Source organism: Trichomycterus rosablanca, chromosome 17 (assembly GCF_030014385.1).
Source record: "Trichomycterus rosablanca isolate fTriRos1 chromosome 17, fTriRos1.hap1, whole genome shotgun sequence".
Lineage (NCBI taxonomy): Eukaryota > Metazoa > Chordata > Actinopteri > Siluriformes > Trichomycteridae > Trichomycterus > Trichomycterus rosablanca.
The window spans coordinates 21364455-21384111 of NC_086004.1; the positions used below are offsets into that span (position 1 = coordinate 21364455).

General features: G+C 38.9%; 1 protein-coding gene across 1 annotated transcript in view; it reads right to left on the reverse strand.

Moving 5' to 3' along the window:
* cpne7 (copine VII) overlaps positions 1-19311 on the reverse strand; it is a 45114-nt gene extending 25803 nt beyond the window's left edge. Inside the window, exons 1-4 of the mRNA XM_063013465.1 lie at positions 19138-19311; positions 9238-9420; positions 9078-9152; positions 5127-5201 (exon numbers count right to left, since the gene is read on the reverse strand). Coding sequence (XP_062869535.1) covers positions 5127-5201; positions 9078-9152; positions 9238-9420; positions 19138-19311 — 507 coding nt within the window. The remainder of the gene's footprint in view (positions 1-5126; positions 5202-9077; positions 9153-9237; positions 9421-19137) is intronic.
* Positions 19312-19657: the final 346 nt, after the last annotated feature.

Here is a 19657-nt window from a genome sequence, read left to right on the forward strand (position 1 = left end):
AAGAGTCTTGATTATATCAGCTGCTATTCTACAACTAGACCTTCGACATAAATCCATTTAAATTATCATCTTTTATCCTGCTTGAGAATGTCTAGAACATCATTACCTAAACGCCACTAGATGCAATGGCATCATTAGGAGAGAATTATTTTTTAAATTCATATTCTTATCTCGTCACTAGCCTGATGATGCATAATGTTCTCAGCATGCTCTCAAAAGACGGAGCATTTCAATTATATTCTACTGAAGTGTCTAAGGTGTGAAGAGGTTCACTTATCATGCATCAACAACCAAATGCACTTTAAGTTTTGTTCTGCACATTTCACATTGTGAAAGTACTTACATTTCTTTCATTAGAGGCACATCTTATTTGATGAATGGATATAATATTCAAATCAGATGCATGGGCTTCAAAACAAAGCTAGCAGACCATGTCCACATTTAGGTCTGTCTGCTAATGTGCCTATTCATTTTTTAGTCATCGCTGTGATAACACTAGTTTTATGTCAATGATCTGGATGGACAGATCCTGTATGAAGATTAGAACTGAATCATTATTCTGTCTGGACATCAAACAATTTATCTTCAATCTCTGATGCACAAATTTGCTTGGTCACTTGGATTTGTGCAGTAGGATTACTAATGATGAAGCCCACTGACTGCAATTTTGGAGGGCGTGATTATGTAAAACAAAAGATCCAATGATTAAAATGGGTAGAATCAAATAAGAGAAATACAGACCAAGGCCAAAAGTGTGTAGGCATATATTTAACCCATGGATTTAAGTTGCAATACAATCTCAATTTACAAACACTGACAATAAAATGGGTCATTATCAAAAGCCCAGGTGTTTTTTAATGTGCCACTGTATAATAACGCCTTCTGTTCCACAAGCTGGTTACATTTTTGTGCTAGAATTTTAGAATTCTAGAAGTAAACATTTTAGTAGCAAACACACAGCATTGGACATAATAAAAAGCTTTCAACCAAATTTTAATCTATGTCTGTAAGCAGCATCAGGGTTCATGTTTCTATGGCTGAGCAGCTCACATAAGCCTAAGATTACACAACATGTATAAAGGGACCATACACTACCTTAGTGGTACTAAAAAAAGGAATCTAGATCTTTAGATTTTAACCAAAAATGTGGTATTACAGATTTAGTCCAGCACTCCACTGATGTGAACTTTTGAAACTATGTTATAGCTGGGTTTAAGACAAAAAAATCTCTTATCTCTTATTTGTCTGATTTGCAACAACCAAAATCTGTCAATCCTACTCATGAAGCAAACAACAATTCGAGCAATGTGAAGCCAAAACAACACTGCCAAAGCGATGTCTAGAAGACAATAGAATTAATAATCCTTTACTTCCAGTCAGTTGAGTGACTTGACTCTCTAACCAATTCATTTATTTTTTAGTTAGGTTTAAGTATTGGGGCTGTGATTGTGTGTCTGGGTGTTGGTGGACTGCATGTTGACCGGTTTTAAAACCAATCCTGGTTAGATTTTCCATCATTGCCTATATGAATTTAACCCCAGACAAACTTTTTGCTATATGCTGCAGGCATCCAGTTAGGAATAATGTAAAAAATCAATAAAACTATTAAGGAAAAACCTTTAGGTCAACCATTTTTTGGTCAACATCATTTTCAATGACAATTTTCAATTTTTATTTATTTATTTATTTATTTTTGTTTCATGTAGTAAATTGTATGTACAGTGAGTTGGCACGATAAAAAATGTTAATCACTGAAAATCCTAATAAAAGCATTTTCATGAAGTGAATGAAGTCATAAAACATACATATAACCTAAACAACCTAAATACAACAACCTGGTGTAAACAGAGCTTTGGAATGTCTGTCACTTTAACATTCTTTGGAAAATAAATCACTAACACACATAACCGCTGCATCTGCTTTCATAAATATTTCCGAATGAAGAATATAGGCAATATAGGAATCAGGCCTCTACAAAATCAGCATATGAAGCTATAGGGGCATGCTGCACTGAACCTAAGCAGATCTACATTTACGTGCAGATTGCTGTTTTATTTTTAAACTCAGTGGAGGTAAAGGAGTACGTTGCAGTGCAGTGCAAGATCAGGAATCTTTGCCTGATGGTTTATGTCTGTGCCTCAGCTGTGTAATAAATGTGGTACAGGGTGTGATCAAATGTGCAGAGCAACAGATGTTGGTAACTGTATAACCACAATTTATCTGTATGGTAGGTGTAGCTTATACACCGATCAGCCATAACATTAAAACCACCTCCTTGTTTCTACACTCACTGTCCATTTTATCAGCTCCACTTACCATATACAAGCACTTTGTAGTTCTACAATTACTGACATCTATTTCTCTATATATCTTTTTAACCTGCTTTCACCCTGTTCTTCAATGGTCAGTACCCCCATAGGACCACCACAGAGGTATTATTAAGGTGGTGGATCATTCTCAACACTGCAGTGACACTGACATGGTGATGGTGTGTTAGTGTGTGTTGTGCTGGTACGAGTGGATAAGACACAGCAGCGCTGCTGGAGTTTTTAAAAACAATGTCCACTTACTGTCCACTCTATTAGACACTCCTACCTTGTTGGTCCACCTTGTAGATGTAAAGTCAGAGACGATCGCTCATCTATTGCTGCTGTTTGAGTTGGTCATCTTCTAGACCTTCATCAGTGCTCACAGAACGCTGCCCATGGGGAGCTGTTGGCTGGATATATTTTAGGTTGGTGGACTATTCTCAGTCCAGCAGTGACAGTTAGGTGTTTAAAAACTCCCATCAGCGCTGCTCATATCAGCACAACACACACTAACACACCACCACCATGTCAGTGTCACTGCTGTGCTGAGAATGATCCACCACCCAAATAATACCTGCCGTGTAGTGGTCCTGGGAGAGTCCTGATCATTGAAGAACAGCATGAAAGAGGGCTAACAAAGCATGCAGAGAAACAGATGGACTACAGTCAGTAATTGCAGAACTACAAAGTGCTTCTACGCATATAGTAAGTGCAGCTGATAAAAAGGACAGTGGGTGTAGAAACAAGGAGGTGTTTTTAATGTTATGGCTGATCAGTGTATATAATTATCAGTTAATGTACATACCAAACAGAGGTACCTAATAACGTGTTCAGTAAATGTAGATCATTACTAATTAAATTTGCCTGATGGTTTATGTTGCTGCCTCAAATCCAAATGGCAACTTCTGTACACAGACAAAGCCCCTCGCTGCCTGGGTCTTTGTATTTTAACTGATATTGGATCACCCATGGATTTCTGACATGCTGCCGTCATGCACCATTTGAGACACAGCAATTCAGATGCAACATTAACAAAATGCTGGTTTTTGCTCCTTATCACTCTGCTCAAGTATGGCTCTGGGCAAATCATGAATGAAATGTAAAAGCATAAAAAGGGTAACAAAGAAAAATGCAAACAGAAACACAAATAAATAGGAGAGCAGGATGTGGAGTTAAGGCTACGGAAAGAGAAGAAGAGTAGGAGGCAGTGGTACACAAGGCTTGGGAGTACAGAGTGATGGCACTGTGGAAGAAGCAGACAACCACAGAAGTGCTTGGTTTTGTGGGCTGCTGTGTGGGAGAGGCTGTTTGTACAGAGAGAAAGGCCAAAACCCACTTCTGTAGTTTAACTCCCTGTTGTCTTTTCAGCTTCAGCTTTCATTGTAACTATAAAAAGGACCACTTCAAATTGAATTATCTTTCTGCTGCAAAAACAAACAACATCTTAGATTCAGCTCATAGACAGGTGATTAGACATTTTACTCGAGAATTTTCTTTAGTTAAATGTATCGTTCCTCAATAAGGGCAAGTCTTCAAGGTCTTGAAGTATCAAATAACTCCATCACCCCAACACCATCACACTACTGCCTGAATGTTTTACTAGTGGTATACTCTCATTAATATTAAATGTTGCATTTACATTTTGACAGACATAAAAAGCCCATTCCTGTCCACGAATATTCATTTACCCTTATCAGTTATCAGTCATAACATTAAAACCACTTCCTTGTTTTTACACTCACTGTTCATTTTATCGGCTCACTTAGTTCTACAATTACTGGCTGTAGTCCATTTGTTTCTCTGCAGGCTTTGTTAGCCCCCTTTCATGCTGTTCTTCAATGGTCAGGACCCCTACAGAGCAGGTATTATTTGGGTGGTGGGTTCATAACTTCACAGTTATGAATTTAATAGTATGTGGAAGAACATAAGCTAAGGTAAGCAGTGGTTATGATTTTTTTTGCTGTGTTTTGGATTTTGGCTGCTGTGCCATGATTCATTGTGCGTTTTGCAATGAAAAACAAAACGTATCAGTTTAAGCTTTTAACTGGTACCGTCATGTTACAGAAATTACATTCATTTGCACAATGACTAGGAAAGTAAAGGCACTAAGTAAAATGGCAAAATACAGTTGCTAATCTGTTGTTGTTTATTTAAACTTACATATTATTTGTTTATTTCTATGCTACATTTCCAGTATGTTTTGTGTATATTATATTGACTCGTGACTTGACTCGGACTCTAGTCTAAAGACTTGTGACTTGACTCGGACTCTAGCCTAAAGACTTGTGACTTGACTTGGACTCTAGTCTAAAGAATTGTGACTTGACTCGGACTCATATTTTGTGACTTGTGAACATCTCTGGTCTCTTATGATTAATACATGTGGTACAGGGTGTTATAAAGTGTGCAGAACTGTATGTGATGAAACTGTATAAGTTCATCTGTATGGTAGTGGTAGGTGTAGCGTATATAATAATCAGTGAATGTACATACCAAACAGGGGTACCTTATAAAGTTCCCAGTAATTGCAGATCATTACTAATTAAATTCCCACTGCAATTGCAACACCTCAACTTAACTAAGAGTCCAGCATTATGCAGGATAAGCAACTTCTTCATTTAATAAATTAGTTTTATTGTAGATCAGCAATGAGAAGATTTCACAAAATCTATTAAAATTCAATTAAAATGTATTACTACTACCTATCTGAAGGTATACGCATGGGTAGGAATTACATTGCTTTACATTTTTAAAAAAGGACAAGTTAAATAAAAACAATTTTACACAAGAAAAGACTAAACTACTTTTTTCTCTTACCTTGTCATCCAATTTCTTTGCACAAAAGGAAAGTTCAACATATCCATTGTTACCAGAAATTTCTTCAGCATGGATCTAAAAATAGAGATAAAATAGCATAGGTTATAATTTAATTTTTTGTTTAAAACCAAGTGCTGGATTCTTATTTATGCTATGGATACTAAGAACCTTATGTACATAGGTGAACATGCACTCACTGCGTCTGGCATTAGTGTTTAATCTACTAAAAGTGCAGGTCTACTACGATCTGTAGGAGACTGATTTGGACTGCAGGCAGAGCTGGGATTTTAACTCTCAACCTTTTAATTAATAGCCCAAAGTTCTACCCACTAGGCTACTACTTGACATAAAGAAGAGAAGTATGAGACTAAATGTACGGCTAACTTAATGAACTTGATTTGGAATCAGACAATAATGTAGTGATCATTAAATCTTCTAATTTAATGCTTTACTGAAATTACTACCTACCGTCACTATCAACCATAACATTAAAACCACCTCCTTGTTTCTACACTCACTGTCCATTTTATCAGCTCCACTTATCATATAGAAGCACTTTGTAGTTCTACAATTTCTGACTGTAGTCCATCTGTTTCTCATGCTTTTTAAACCTTTTACCCTGTTCTTCAATGGTCAGGACCACCACAGGACCACCACAGAGTAGGTATTATTTGGTTGGTGGATGATTCTCAGCACTGCAGTGTGTTAGTGTGTGTTGTGCTGGTATGAGTGGATAAGACACAACAATGCTGATGTAGTTTTTAAACACCTCACTGAGAATAGTCCACTAACCAAAATATATCCAGCCAACAGTGCCCCGTGGGCAGCGTCCTGTGACCACTGATGAAGATCTCAAAGATGACCAACTCAAACAGCAGCAATAGATGAGCGATCGTCTCTGACTTTACATCTCAAAGGTGGACCAACTAGTTAGGAGTTAGTGGACACGGTATTTAAAAACTCCAGCAGTGTCTGATCCACTCATACCAGCACAACACACACTAACACACCACCACCATGTCACTGTCACTGCAGTGCTGAGAATGATCCACCACCTAAATAATACCTGCTCTGTAGTGGTACTGGGAGAGTCCTGACCATTGAAGAACAGAATGAAAGAGGGCTAACAAAGCATGCAGAAAAACAGATGGACTACAGTCAATAACTGTAGAACTACAAAGTGCTTCTGTATGGTAAGTGGAGCTGATAAAATGGACAGTGAGTGTAGAAACAAGGAGGTGGTTTTAATGTTATGACTGATCGGTGTATATCTGTAAATGTATATGCCCTTGACAGCTTAGAAAAATGAAAGATTAATAATGTGTTAAAGCATTTAAATAATTTTGTCAGTCCAATGAAACAATTTACAATCAGAATGAAATTTAATAATGAAGCCCACAGAGCAAGTGAATTATTTCATTTGGGCTCAAAAGTCAAGAAAATGTCATCTGTGTAAAACACATTTGATCTAAATTTTAAAAGCAGGTAGAAAAAAGAACATGAGCAGATTTTTAAATCTGCTCAGAGAAAAAAAACTTTTAGAGCTAAACTTTGTGTGAGGTGGTGATAATAATGTAAGACATGGAGCTGTTGATGGAAATAGCTATTGATTTTATGCTATTTTTGTTAAATATTACAGAGCGGTAAAAGGTTCTGTGCTTACCGGTGTATGATTAAAGCCCCGGAGAGAAGAAGGCAAAATTATCCAAATGGGTCTCTCATAGTTCTTAGGCAGAGCTTTTCATGGGCCATTAATTTTTAACCAAAAGGTAGTCACTACTTACTTTTGCTGCCTGAAAACGGTACCTCTGCATTATCATTTCTCAGATGTTTCTCATCACACAAATAACAATTCACATCCAACAAATCAAATCGAAGTGTTTTGTTTTTTTTTAAACTATGCCTTTAAATATCAAAAAGAAAAGCATCGGGGACTTCCGGTTTGGTACGGCATAGAGTAGACGTGTGTTTGGTGGTGCCCGTAGGAAAAAGTGGTATTTTATTGTTTTGATACATTTTATTTGTTTATTTTTAGGTATCAGTTGTCAGTTTTACTTAGTTATCTTAGTTGTGTTTATTGCTTCAAAATTAAACCAATCGACTAGTTCAACACATTTGCTTATTCGGCCTGTTATACACGCTGCATCCTCGCCTGGGGTGCTTCAGCTCCCGCAGCAGAGACACGCACGACACCAGCTTCCGTATTAGATACCTATGCATTCAAATCTGAGCTGGTTCGCGCTGTCGTGGCTGAACTCCAAACCGTCTTGAATGACCACCACTCTAAGATTAAAACGGAACTGCAAGATATGACAGCTGAGCTAACAAGGGACTTTGCATCGCTGAGGTCTGAGTTGGCCAGCGTGAAAAGTACGGTTCTGACATTGAACATTCTCTGTCTGCCGATGATATGGCAGCGCAACAGAACAAAGTTGAATTTCTTTCTAAAGAACTCCTCAAACTGGATGGTAAATGTGAGGATTTAGAAGCTAGATCGCGCCGCCAGAATGTCCGAAAATGCAGAAAATGTAAATGTCCGAATTGTGGGGATTCCAGAAGGTGATTCATTCTCCCTGACAACTCTTAATATATCCAAGCTCCTTAAAGATGCATTTTCCATGGATAAATGCCCAGTGGTGGATAGAGTCCACAATTCATTGGCACCCACGCTGAGGCCCGGTGAGTCTCCACACTCCATAATAGCAAGATTACACTTTCAATGTAAATGAAATTTTTTTACCAATTTCACCGCTAAAAAGCAAAGCATTACTCTTCTTTTCACTGGCCAGTGATAGATTACTATATAAAACAGTACCACACACAGAAAAACTGTACAATTCTAATGTTTTTCTGTGCTTAGGCCAGCACCTCAACCAGATTTCTGTTGCAACAGCAAAGAGACAAATGACCAATTCAGCCTTTCTTCTATCTGACATGGCCAATTTTGTCTGTAGGTTTGTTGTGTAGTGTAATAGCGTTGCATGAACAGGGCACACAATGTGCAAAAGCTTCTTATTTAGCTTGTTTAATCAAATTATGTCCAGTAAATTGCACTGCAACCGGTGCACTCCAAGTAAGTTCTAATCAACCACAGCAAATGGTCTCAACACTTTTGTGAATAAGTGATTTCAAAAAAGTTTGCTCATGTTTGGGTAATTAATTATGGTAAACTGGCAGTTATTATTTAATTTTTCATTCTTTGATCCTGGTCATGGTCGTGGAAGGTCTGGTTCTACAGGGAACGCTGGACACGGCCGTCCCCTTTCAGACATAGCTAAACATGTCTGTTTAGATGCCTGGCCAACCAGTAGAACCACTGAGATTTAAACTGGGCTAGTGTAATAGACCGCTTCAGCAATCAAGCACTTAAAGGCAGTTATACCCATCAACACCACAATAAGATGAGCAACACGACAAGGGGTATAAATACTTTCTGAATTCCTTATAAAAGTATCACATAATTACTGCAATGTGTAAGCTGCTTGTTTAGCCAAACATGACTGTTTCCCTTTATTATTTTTCTAACTGCGTGAGATACCAGTCTACTCTTTTTTTGTTTTGTAATGTACTTGTGTAATCAATACTAGTACTAGTACATTTACATTTTCAGCATTTAGCAGACGCCTTTATCCAAAGCGACTTACATTAAAGTTAAGAGTATACAGTCTGAGCAATTGAGGGTTAAGGGCCTTGCTCAAGGGCCCAACAGCAGCAACCTGGCAGTGGTGGGGCTTGAACCAGTGACCCTCTGATCACTTGTCCAGTACCTTAACCACTTGGCTACAGCCACTTAATTATAATAGCATAAGCAGCTTTTTTACCAGATATGAGCCCTGAACACTCACAGCAAAAACAGCAGCAAATGCAGTTTAGTGTATTTCTCATAATATACAATAATATATTATATATAATATAATATACAATATTTTCACTTTTGCTTGCAGAACTTACTGTAATAGTGGACTTTCCAGCATATTTTCCATATTTAAGTAGCAAAGGCTTCACCATTTTTTTCTGAGCCACAATCTGTTGGAGAGAAAAATCAATACTTTCTGAAAGGTTTGTTAAAAGGGTAAAATAGTTACAAAATCATTAAATAAAGGTGTCTTACCTGACCAAGTGTGCACTCCATACCACCCAGAAAGTCATCATCCCGTGTTCCAATGCTGTGGGTTCCATGTATATCATAAACCTCGAAGCGCAACTTCTGCACCTCCTCAAAATAGTAATCCAGCATAAAGACCTTGGCAAAGACTGGGTTCAAATTGCTCTTGATCACTTCTGTGCGATCCAGCTTAATGATGAAACAGACAACCAGAATAATAACATTAGCTAAACATCCATAACACATCAACTGTTCCACCTCATACACACAAAACACCTTGGAAACTTAAGTCAGTGTGAGAAATTCAGAACTTTTTTTTTCAATCAATAATCCAAAAATGAACGACACTTCAATTGTTATTTCATTCCTAATATGAAAATGAACCTAGGATAGCTCACACCTCAGTGATTACCAGATGTTTCATGCATGGTGGTCTTAACTTTTATTTATGCCTAAGCTGTCACTTTTTTTTGCCGCTCAGGTGGCGCAGCAGTACAAACACACGCTAGCACACTAGAGCTGGGATCTCGAATACATCGTATCGAGTCTCAGCTCTGCCTGCCGGCTGTGCTAAGCGGCCACATGAACAACGATTGGCCTGTTGTTCATATAGGGGTGGGGTATTAAGCCGGATAGGGACTCTCTCATAACTGATTCAACTACGACCTCTGCTGGCTGCTTGATGGTGCCTGCACGGAGATGGGGAAAGAGTGCTTTGATCAGGGTGTGTCTCTCTGTACACAGAGCTGATCCGCAGCTGATCTCGTCTGGTGTAGGTGACAAAATGCATACGGCTGCTGCCCACGTGTCGGAAGGAGCATGGGTTAGCTTCGTTCTCCTCAGTCAGTCCCTTTTTCTCTCAACTTTTAGCGCGTCCAATTGCATTATGCTTCCTTTCCACTCATGCCGATCCCCTCTTCCATAGAGGAGAACAAAACAAACACATGCCCCCTCCGACACATGTGCAGTAACCGACTGCATCTCTTTCGCACTCTTTCCCCGTCTTTGTTTCTTCATTGTATTGAGGTGAGTTATGAACCCTAGAGGTATAGTCTGATTTACTATTAATAGTAGCTGTGCTCTAAGATGGATGCTTGCACTTGTTTTGAGTAGTATTTTATTTTAAGACTGAGTAAATACATTTAAAAGTCTATAAAAATCTATAAATCCAGGTTTGATCTGTGTGGGTTTTTCTCTGCCTAGTCTTCACCTATTTTCTTCCACAATCCGAAAGTTGTACCAGGTGTAAATCAGTGTGAATGAGTGTGTGAGTGTGTTATGCCCTGTTATGTACTGACACTCAGTCCAGTATGTATTTCCGCCTTGCACCTAGTATTTACAGGACAGAACTTGATGTGACTGGACTTTAACTAAGCACAAGTTTGTCAGGGTTTAAGATGGACTGTGAATACCATGCATGCCATGTTGTACTACCTACACACTTTCTAAAAAGATTTCACACTTTAAAGTATGTATGTAGGAATATGTGCAAATTAAGTTAATATGTATGGCTGGGCACTGATGTTGGTCAAGAAAGCCTCATGTGATGTTCCAGCTCATTCCAAAGCTGTTTAGATGGCATTCACTAAACTGTTACTGTAAAGCTGGAAGCATATTAATTCCTTTATATAATTTAGATTTTATTTATATTTATTACACCTGTTATATTTATTACACTTATTTATTACACACTCTTAATTAATTATGACAGCTGATATGTGGTATACAATATGTAGAGGGCGGCACAGTGGCTAAGTTGGTAGCACTGTCGCCTCACAGTGAGAAGGTCCTGGGTTAGATTCCCAGGTGGGGCGGTCCGGGTCCTTTCTGTGTGGAGTTTGCATGTTCTCCCCGTGTCTGTGTGGGTTTCCTCCCAGTGCTCTGGTTTCCTCCCACAGTCCAAAGATGTGCAAGTGAGGTAAACTGGAGATACTAAATTGTCCATGACTGTGTTTGATATAACCTTGGGAACTGATGAACCTTGTGTAATAAGTAACTACCGTTCCTGTCATGCATGTAACCAAAAGTGTAAAACATGATGTTATAATCCTAATAAACAAACAACCAAACAATATGTAGAAGGGTTTTTCCTCTCCTTCTAAATTGTGGTAGTAAAGTCAACAAAAAAACTGAAAAAATAAGAGAGGGCATGGAAGTAAATAAGTGTGATAGAGATAGAGATGTGAGTGGGTTTAGTTCTCACTCGATTTAGCAGCCACTTTTGATTTACATGACAATCACACTTCCCTGCTGAGAGTACCTGGAAAAGCCAGGAGCAGAGAATCTAATGGTTTATATCCACTGTGCACATCCTGAAATCCAGCTCCAAACTCCCCTACTGGCAAAACCAATGATCTGTACTCTCAGCATCACTACCTTTACCTCAGGCCAAAAGAAATAAATGTCACGTATTTCTGATAATGTAATGTATTTCTGCACACGCCTTTACCTTTTCCATCACATTGGATCACATGGCCCTTTGCCTGCTATATTGTTAAAGTCAAAAGTTGTCGTACACTTGTAGGGGACGAGAATGTCACTGCATTTTTAGGTTTCACTGATTTTAGCCAGTCCCTAATTTATAAATATATATGGTGGTGGTTTGTTAGTGTGTGTTGTGCTGGTATAAGTGGATAAGACACAGCAGCACTGCTGGAGTTTTTAAATACCGTGTCCACTCACTGTCCACTCTATTAGACACTCCTACCTAGTTGGTCCACCTTGTACAGTAGATGTAAAGTCAGAGATGATCGCTCATCTATTGCTGCTGTTTGAGTTCTAGACCTTCATCAATGGTCACAGGACGCTGCCCATGGGGAGCTGTTGGCTTGATATTTTTGGTTGGTGGACTATTCTCAGTCCAGCAGTGACAGTAAGGTGTTTAAAAACTCCATCAGCACTGGTGTGTCTGATCCACTCATACCAGCACAACACACACTAACACACCACCACCATGTCATTGTCACTGCAGTGCTGAAAATGATCCACCACCTAAATAATACCTGCTCTGTGGTGGTCCTGACCATTGAAGAACAGGGTGAAAGCAGGCTAAAAAGATATGTAGAGAAGCAGATGGACTACAGTTAGTAATTGTAGAACTACAAAGTGCTTATATATGGTAAGTGGAGCTGATAAAATGGACAGTAGGTGTAGAAACAAGGAGGTGGTCATACTGTCATGCCTGATCAGTGTATGTTATTTAAGTTAGCCATTAGTAAATAACAATCCCCCAATTCCTGGTTTATTTTACCTTGGCCTCATAATGCAGTGATTTATTGTTATTTGTTGCTTTCAACAGCATCTGCTCATAGTGACTCAGACTGTGGTGAATCATGTGTCCTCTAATCAGATGTAACAACTCATAGTTGAAGATGCTTAGAGGCCAACAGACCCAACAGCGGAAGGCATAATTGCAGACCCGGATAATAAAAGACACCTTGTCAAACTCAAAAGGAACATAATGGCAGACATAAAACTCTTACACTGCTGTACACTGACATTTAGAATTTTTAATTAGCTTCTACAGAATTACTGTCACTCTTGTTAGAGATGGGTAAAAAAGTCACAAATGAGCATCTTCATCATGAATTAGCTCAATTGTAACATTGAAGAAAATCTTATCTTTAATTAAAGTACATTTATTTCTTTCAGGACAATAAAGACAAATCGTTAAAGACAAGTACATGTGTTACAGCTGTTGGCACATCTATTTAGGATTTTCTGCAACCAATATTACATTACTGCCAATATAACAGCAGTGAGTGTTCTCACATCCTGCCTTATGTGATTGGAGGATACAAGAAAGAAATCTGAGAGCACACATCAATACAGGATATGTTCAGATCCTACAGACGCTTTTCTTATCAAAGTTCAAGTTCAAGTCCAAGTCCTCACCTCAGCTTTAGTTCACCCCACAGGGTTTTACTGTAGGTTTAGATCAGGAGACTGTGATAGCCATGCCAAAACTTGATTTTGTGACCCTAAATCTGTTTTTCATGTATTTGGATGGATGTTTTGAATTATTTTTAGGGTGTAAGATCCAACGACCAATTTTTTATGCCAAAGGTTTCAAGGGCCAAAGGTGACTATGTACTACACTTAAAGGTGGGGATCAGGTGTTTTGGCGGAACTTTTGAGAGACCCATGTTAAAAAAACCTATGGTTGTGTCTTTTTTCAGGCAGGTTTATTGAAGCTGTGGTTGTTTTAAGCTTTTTTTTTTATTATTGCTGTATATTTATATATATATATATATACTGTATATATATATATATTTTTTTTTTATTTTTTTATTTTTTTTTTTATGTGTTTTGTGGGTATTGTAATTTTTATAGAAGTCACAACATCTTCCTAGGACACTAACTGTTGCCATTGTGCAAGTACATTTTTTATTAATTCTTGCTTGAAAGGAGACTTCAGCTGCTCAACAGTCTGTGGTTGCCATATTCTGATTCTCCACTTTATACTTTTCAAAAAGAAAAAATATCTGGACTGCAGGCAGACACATATTCTGAGTCTATGAAGCTACACCGATGAGGCATAACATTATGACCACCTTCCTAATATTGTGTTGGTCCCCCTTTTGCTGCCCCATACGCAACAAACTGTGATGCACTGTGTATTGTACACCTTTCTATCAGAACCAGCATTAACTTCTTCAGCAATTTGAGCTACAGTAGCTCGTCTGTTGGATCAGACCACACAGGCCAGCCTTTGCTCCCCATGTCCATTAATGAGCCTTGGCCGCCCATGACCCTGTCGCTGGTTTACCACTGTTCCTTCCTTGGACCACTTCTGATAGATACTGACCACTGCAGACCGGGAACACCCCACAAGAGCTGCAGTTTTGGAGATGCTCTGACCCTGTCGTCTAGCTATCACAATTTGGCCCTTGTCAAACTCACTCAAATCCTTACGCTTGTCCATTTTTCCTGCTTCTAACACATCAACTCTGAGGATAACATGTTCGCTTGCTGCCTAATATATCCCACCCACTAACAGGTGCCGTGATGAAGAGGTAATCAGTGTTATTCACTTCACCTGTCAGTGCTCATAATGTTGTGCCTCGTCGGTGTACGTTGTTGTAGTAAATATAGGATGAGGCCTGGCATTGTCTTGCTGAAATAACAATGGACTTCCAAAAAAAATATGTCACATTGATTGTAGCATGTGTCTGTCTAAAATCCCAGTATATGCTTCAGCATTAATGATACTTTCACATAAATGCATGACACCCATACCATGACAGATGTTGACTTTTCGCTAATAACAGTCTGGATGGTTCTTCTTGTCTTCAGTCCAAAGACATGCAAAATTGTCCATGACTGTGTTTGATGTTAAAACTTGTGAACTGATAAACCTTGTGTAACGAGTATCTACCGTTTCTGTCATGAATGTAACCAAAATGTAAAACATGACGTTAAAATCCTAATAAACAAACAAACAAACCATTTAAGACACAAAGATACAGGTACATTTTAGTTCGTTCATTTCGAAGAGTTAAGAATACTGCCTTATCCCACATATTCTGACCATCATCATGATGGAAATGAGGATTCTTTAATGTCTCCATAGACAAGACTAATTGATTTACACCGCTATTAAAGACGTATTTTTTTCCTCCTTATGCAGGTGTAAACTGATATACCATTCTGTACAAGAGCAAACTGATACACTGCAGCATTATGAAGGGAAAAACACCCAAGAAAAAACACACCCACATTCTCCTTTATCCGGTTAACAAAGCATCTTTAACATTGACTCAAAAGTTCTTCAGTACATAGATGATGACTAATATTGCACTTGCAAAATACTTATTCAGTTCTTAATCCTAAAAGAGATTAAGGTAAATAATGCTCATTGATTGTTCTAATACTTGGTCTGAATACATGAGTCAAAAAATGGTCTAAATTCTATCCTTCCAAATGCCCATATAAATAGGGTTAGTTTAAATGCACCCATTATAAGGCAAATAAAACAGTGGCATCTAGCCGAGGTTAAGAAGAAATAACATGTATAAATCAGAAGCTGAAGGATCATGTTCATAGTCAAGTGAGCTCTGGAAATATGTTTTTCGTATGGTAAGCACTGACAATTTAGATGGGAAAAAAATGCCAATCCAAATTTCTCACCTTGCATATACACCGATCAGTCATAACATTAAAACCACCTCCTTGTTTCTACACTCACTGTCCATTTTATTAGCTCCACTTACCATATAGAAGCACTTTGAAGTTTTACAATTACTGACTGTACTCCATCTGTTTCTCTACATACTTTTTTTAGCCTGCTTTCACCCTGTTCTTCAGTGGTCAGGACCCCCACAGGACCACTACAAAGCAGGTATTATTTAGGTGGTGGATCATTCTCAGCAATGCAGTGACACTGACATGGCGGTGGTATGGTAGTGTGTGTTGTGCTGGTATAAGTGGATCAGACACAGCAGCGCTGCTGGAGTTTTTAAATACCATGTCCACTTACTGTCCACTCTATTAGACACTACTACCTAGTGTGTCCACCTTGTAGATGTAAAGTCAGAGACAATCGCTCATCTATTGCTGAGGTTTGAGTTGGTCATCTTCTAGACCTTCATCAGTGGTCACAGGACGCTGCCCATGGGGCGCTGTTGGTTGGATCTATTTTTGGATGGTGGACTATTCTCTGTCCAGCAGTGACAGTAAGGTGTTTAAAAACTCTATCAGCGCTGCTGTGTCTGATCCACTCATACCAGCACAACACACACTAACACACCACCACCATGTCAGTGTCACCGCAGTGCTAAGAATGATCCACCACCTAAATAATACCTGCTCTGTAGTGGTCCTGGGAGAGTCCTGACCATTGAAGAACAACATGAAAGAGGACTAACAAAGCATGCAGAGAGACAGATGGACTACAGTCAGTAATTGTAGAACTACAAAGTGCTTCTATATGGTAAGTGGGTGTTCAGGGTTGCTTTGTATGCTTGTTGGGCTGCATAGCAAAGGGCACCAGTCAATCACAATGAAATACACTCTAGCTATTTACTTATAATAATGATTTGTTAATTAGGACCATCTGATGTATTCAATAGGGAGAAGAATCATCTTGTCATTCTAGGAGGGCAGGTATTTTTACAAGGCTGTTGTCACACATCCCTATCCACCTAGTCTCAGGATGTAGTAAGAAAATTTTCAAAAACAGTGATTCATTATGTTAACAGAAGAATAAAGGTCAAGTAAAAGTCCTGTGTTAGGTGCTTTATGTCCTGTTTTGTCTGTGTATGATCCTGATAAATTTCTAGCAAGGTCATTTGCATACATTATGAAAGATTTCAACAACTCTGTTGCAACTGTCAGAATTAATGACCTTCATGCAGTGCAGAGACAGTAATGCATTCAGTCCTAGGTGTGTCCTACATCTAATGGAAAAGGGTTACTGTGTGTAATCATTTTTCATGTCTGCATTTTGTTTTCATATGTCTGAAACTTAGATGCCTTATGCATTTTAATAAAATTAGAGTTTAAGAGAGATAAAATAGCTAGAACTGTGATTAGTTTCTGGTTGGACAGGGTTTTATACATCACTCTGAGCTATTCATCAGTCGTCTTTGTTTTTTCAGCACGCTGAGACAAAGCCGATGTGAGACCCAGCAGTATTTCATTGTGATGCATTCTATAAAATGTCAAACTGAGGTAAGACTAAATAGCCAATCAGTTTGTGATTTTCCTGACTGATGAAGCTATTTCACTAAATCAAGCTAAAAAATTGCAGTAATTTGCTGGTGGGTGAACAGGAGTGCCATCTCTCAGTGCGTTAAGCTTGTTCTTTGTAAAGTGGTACATGGCTCAGCAGTTAAAATAATGAAGACAGGATTAAGATTTCATCCCTCAGCCCGACATGTTTTTACTGAACACTTTCATACTTTACTCTTAAACCCGTCTTCAAACCACAGCTGTGTTTTCAGAAGACGTTCTATTTCATTTCAGATCTTTGATATAGAATAAAGGATGAGTTTTTAATAATTATCTTTACTCTCCTTTAGTGGGATCATATTTTGCGGTTTATTCACAACCTCTGGGGCAAGCTTCTATTGAATTACTCAAGAACGTCATACTGCCAGCTGCAAAATTATGAGTGCAAACCACATGTCAGGTCTAGCATTGTGGTTTGAGCTTATGTATCTATTAAAGCTAAATAAACTAATTAAAATGCCATTTGAAATAAGACAATAATGGAATTATGTGAGGTCAAAAGGTGGAATACCATTATTAGGCAACATATTGCAGTATTTATCACATCCCAGCATCTGCTTACAAGATTGTATTTTCAAAAGGGGAGAAAATAAACACTACAACAGCAGTGCAATGCATATGTTAATGCATATGTTAATTGGTTACTACTACACAAGCATCATGGTGGTGTAGCAGTTAGTGTGGGTGCAAACCTTGCCTCTAATAACTGTCTTTAAGGAGTTATTTTATTTTATTTACACTCTGTGGTTACATTCATGACAGGACAGGTAGTTACTGGTTACACAAGATTCATCACTTTAATATCAAACACTGTTAGGGGGAATTTTGTATCTCCAATGCATGTCTTTGGACTGTGGGAAAAAACCGGAGCTCCCGGAGGACACCCACACAGACACTGGGAGAACATGTAAACTCCTCACGGAAAGGACCCAGACTGCCCCACCTGGGAATCGAACCTAGGACCTTCTTGCTGTGTAGGGACAGTGCTACCTACTGAGCCACAGTGCCGACCTGTAACGAGTTATATGTGTTCTCCATATCTTTCCACCTCCCAAAAACACAATGAAGTTGGAGAGCTACTGTAAATTCTTTTAGATGCAAATGTGTGCTGAAGGGCTGTGTGTCAAATCACATGCTCCAAATATGTATTTATTTATTAATGGACAAAAGGTTGAAATACATGCTAAACAGGACACCAGTCTATAACTGGGCACCATGCACTTACACATATACATTTATACACAGATCAGCCATAGCATTAAAAGCACCTCCTTGTTTCTACACTCACTGTCCAATTTATCAGCTCTACTTACCATATAGGAGCACTTTGTAGTTCTACAATTACTAACTGAAGTCCATCTGTTTCTCTGCATGCTTTGTTGGCCCCCTTTCATGCTGTTCTTCAAAGATCACTCTCCTAGGACCACTACAGGGCAGGTATTATTTGGATGGTGGATCATTCTCAGTAGTGGTGTGTTAGTGTGTGTTGTGCTGGTATGAGTGGATCAGACACAGCAGCGCTGATAGAGTTTTAAAACACCTCACTGTCACTGCTGGACTGAGAATAGTCCACCAACCAAAAATATCCACCCAACCGCACCCCGTGGGCAGCGCCCTGTGACCACTGATGAAGATCTAGAAGATGACCAACTCAAACAGCAGCAATAGATGAGCGATCGTCTCTGACTTTACATCTACAAGATGGCCCAACCAGGTAGGAGTGTCTAATAGAGTGGACAGTGAGTGGCCAGGGTATTTTAAAAACTCCAGCAGCGCTGCTGTGTCTGATCCACTCATACCAGCACAGCACACACTAACACACCACCACCATGTCATTGTCACTGCAGTGACATGTCATTGTCACTGCTCAGAATGATCCACCACCCAAATAATCCCTGCTCTGTGGTGACCTGTGGGGGTCCTGACCATTGAAGAACAGGGTGAAAGCAGGCTAAAAAGGAATGTAGAGAAACAGATGGCCTACAGTCAGTAATTGTAGAACTACAAAGTGCTCCTATGGTAAGTGGAGCTAATAAAATGGACAGTGAGTGTGTACATTTAATAGTTCAAGAGAAATATGCAGAGTTCAATATGCAGAAAATTACAAAGACGCTCTAAATACAATCGATTTCTTCCACATTACATTCAGCACAACAAGGAAAACCTCATCCTTACCTCAGTCCACTCCCCTTGAGTCTGGACCATTAGGATGACACAAGGGTCAGACTTTTTGAGTGTGTCTCGGTCCAACAGGGACTTGCAGGACACACGCAGCTCAACTTTGGTGACACAGGTCACAGGACCACCAATGCCAGCCACTGGAGAGCTCGCCTCCTGTGATTCACTCATCCTGACTCAGTAATGAGAGGAGACCGACCAGAAAATGTATACCGGCGATAGGGCAGGCTTTTGATTTGTGAAAAAGAAAAAGATATCAAGCCAATTTAAAGATATCCACTGGTGAAGCAAACAGGAGAGGTGGTCATCTCTGTCACAGTGATTTGGGTTCTGGAGCTCAGCAGTACATTACAATAAAAAGGTGGAGAACGTCTGGTTTTATAAATGTAGATCCAGAGTGAACCCTAAAGAGAGAAAAATAATAAATATGTGAATTGTTACATATAAACCAAGCTGTATTGGTAATGCCCTTTTTACTATGTAATAATCAGCATTTTATGTAAACTATGAAAACATA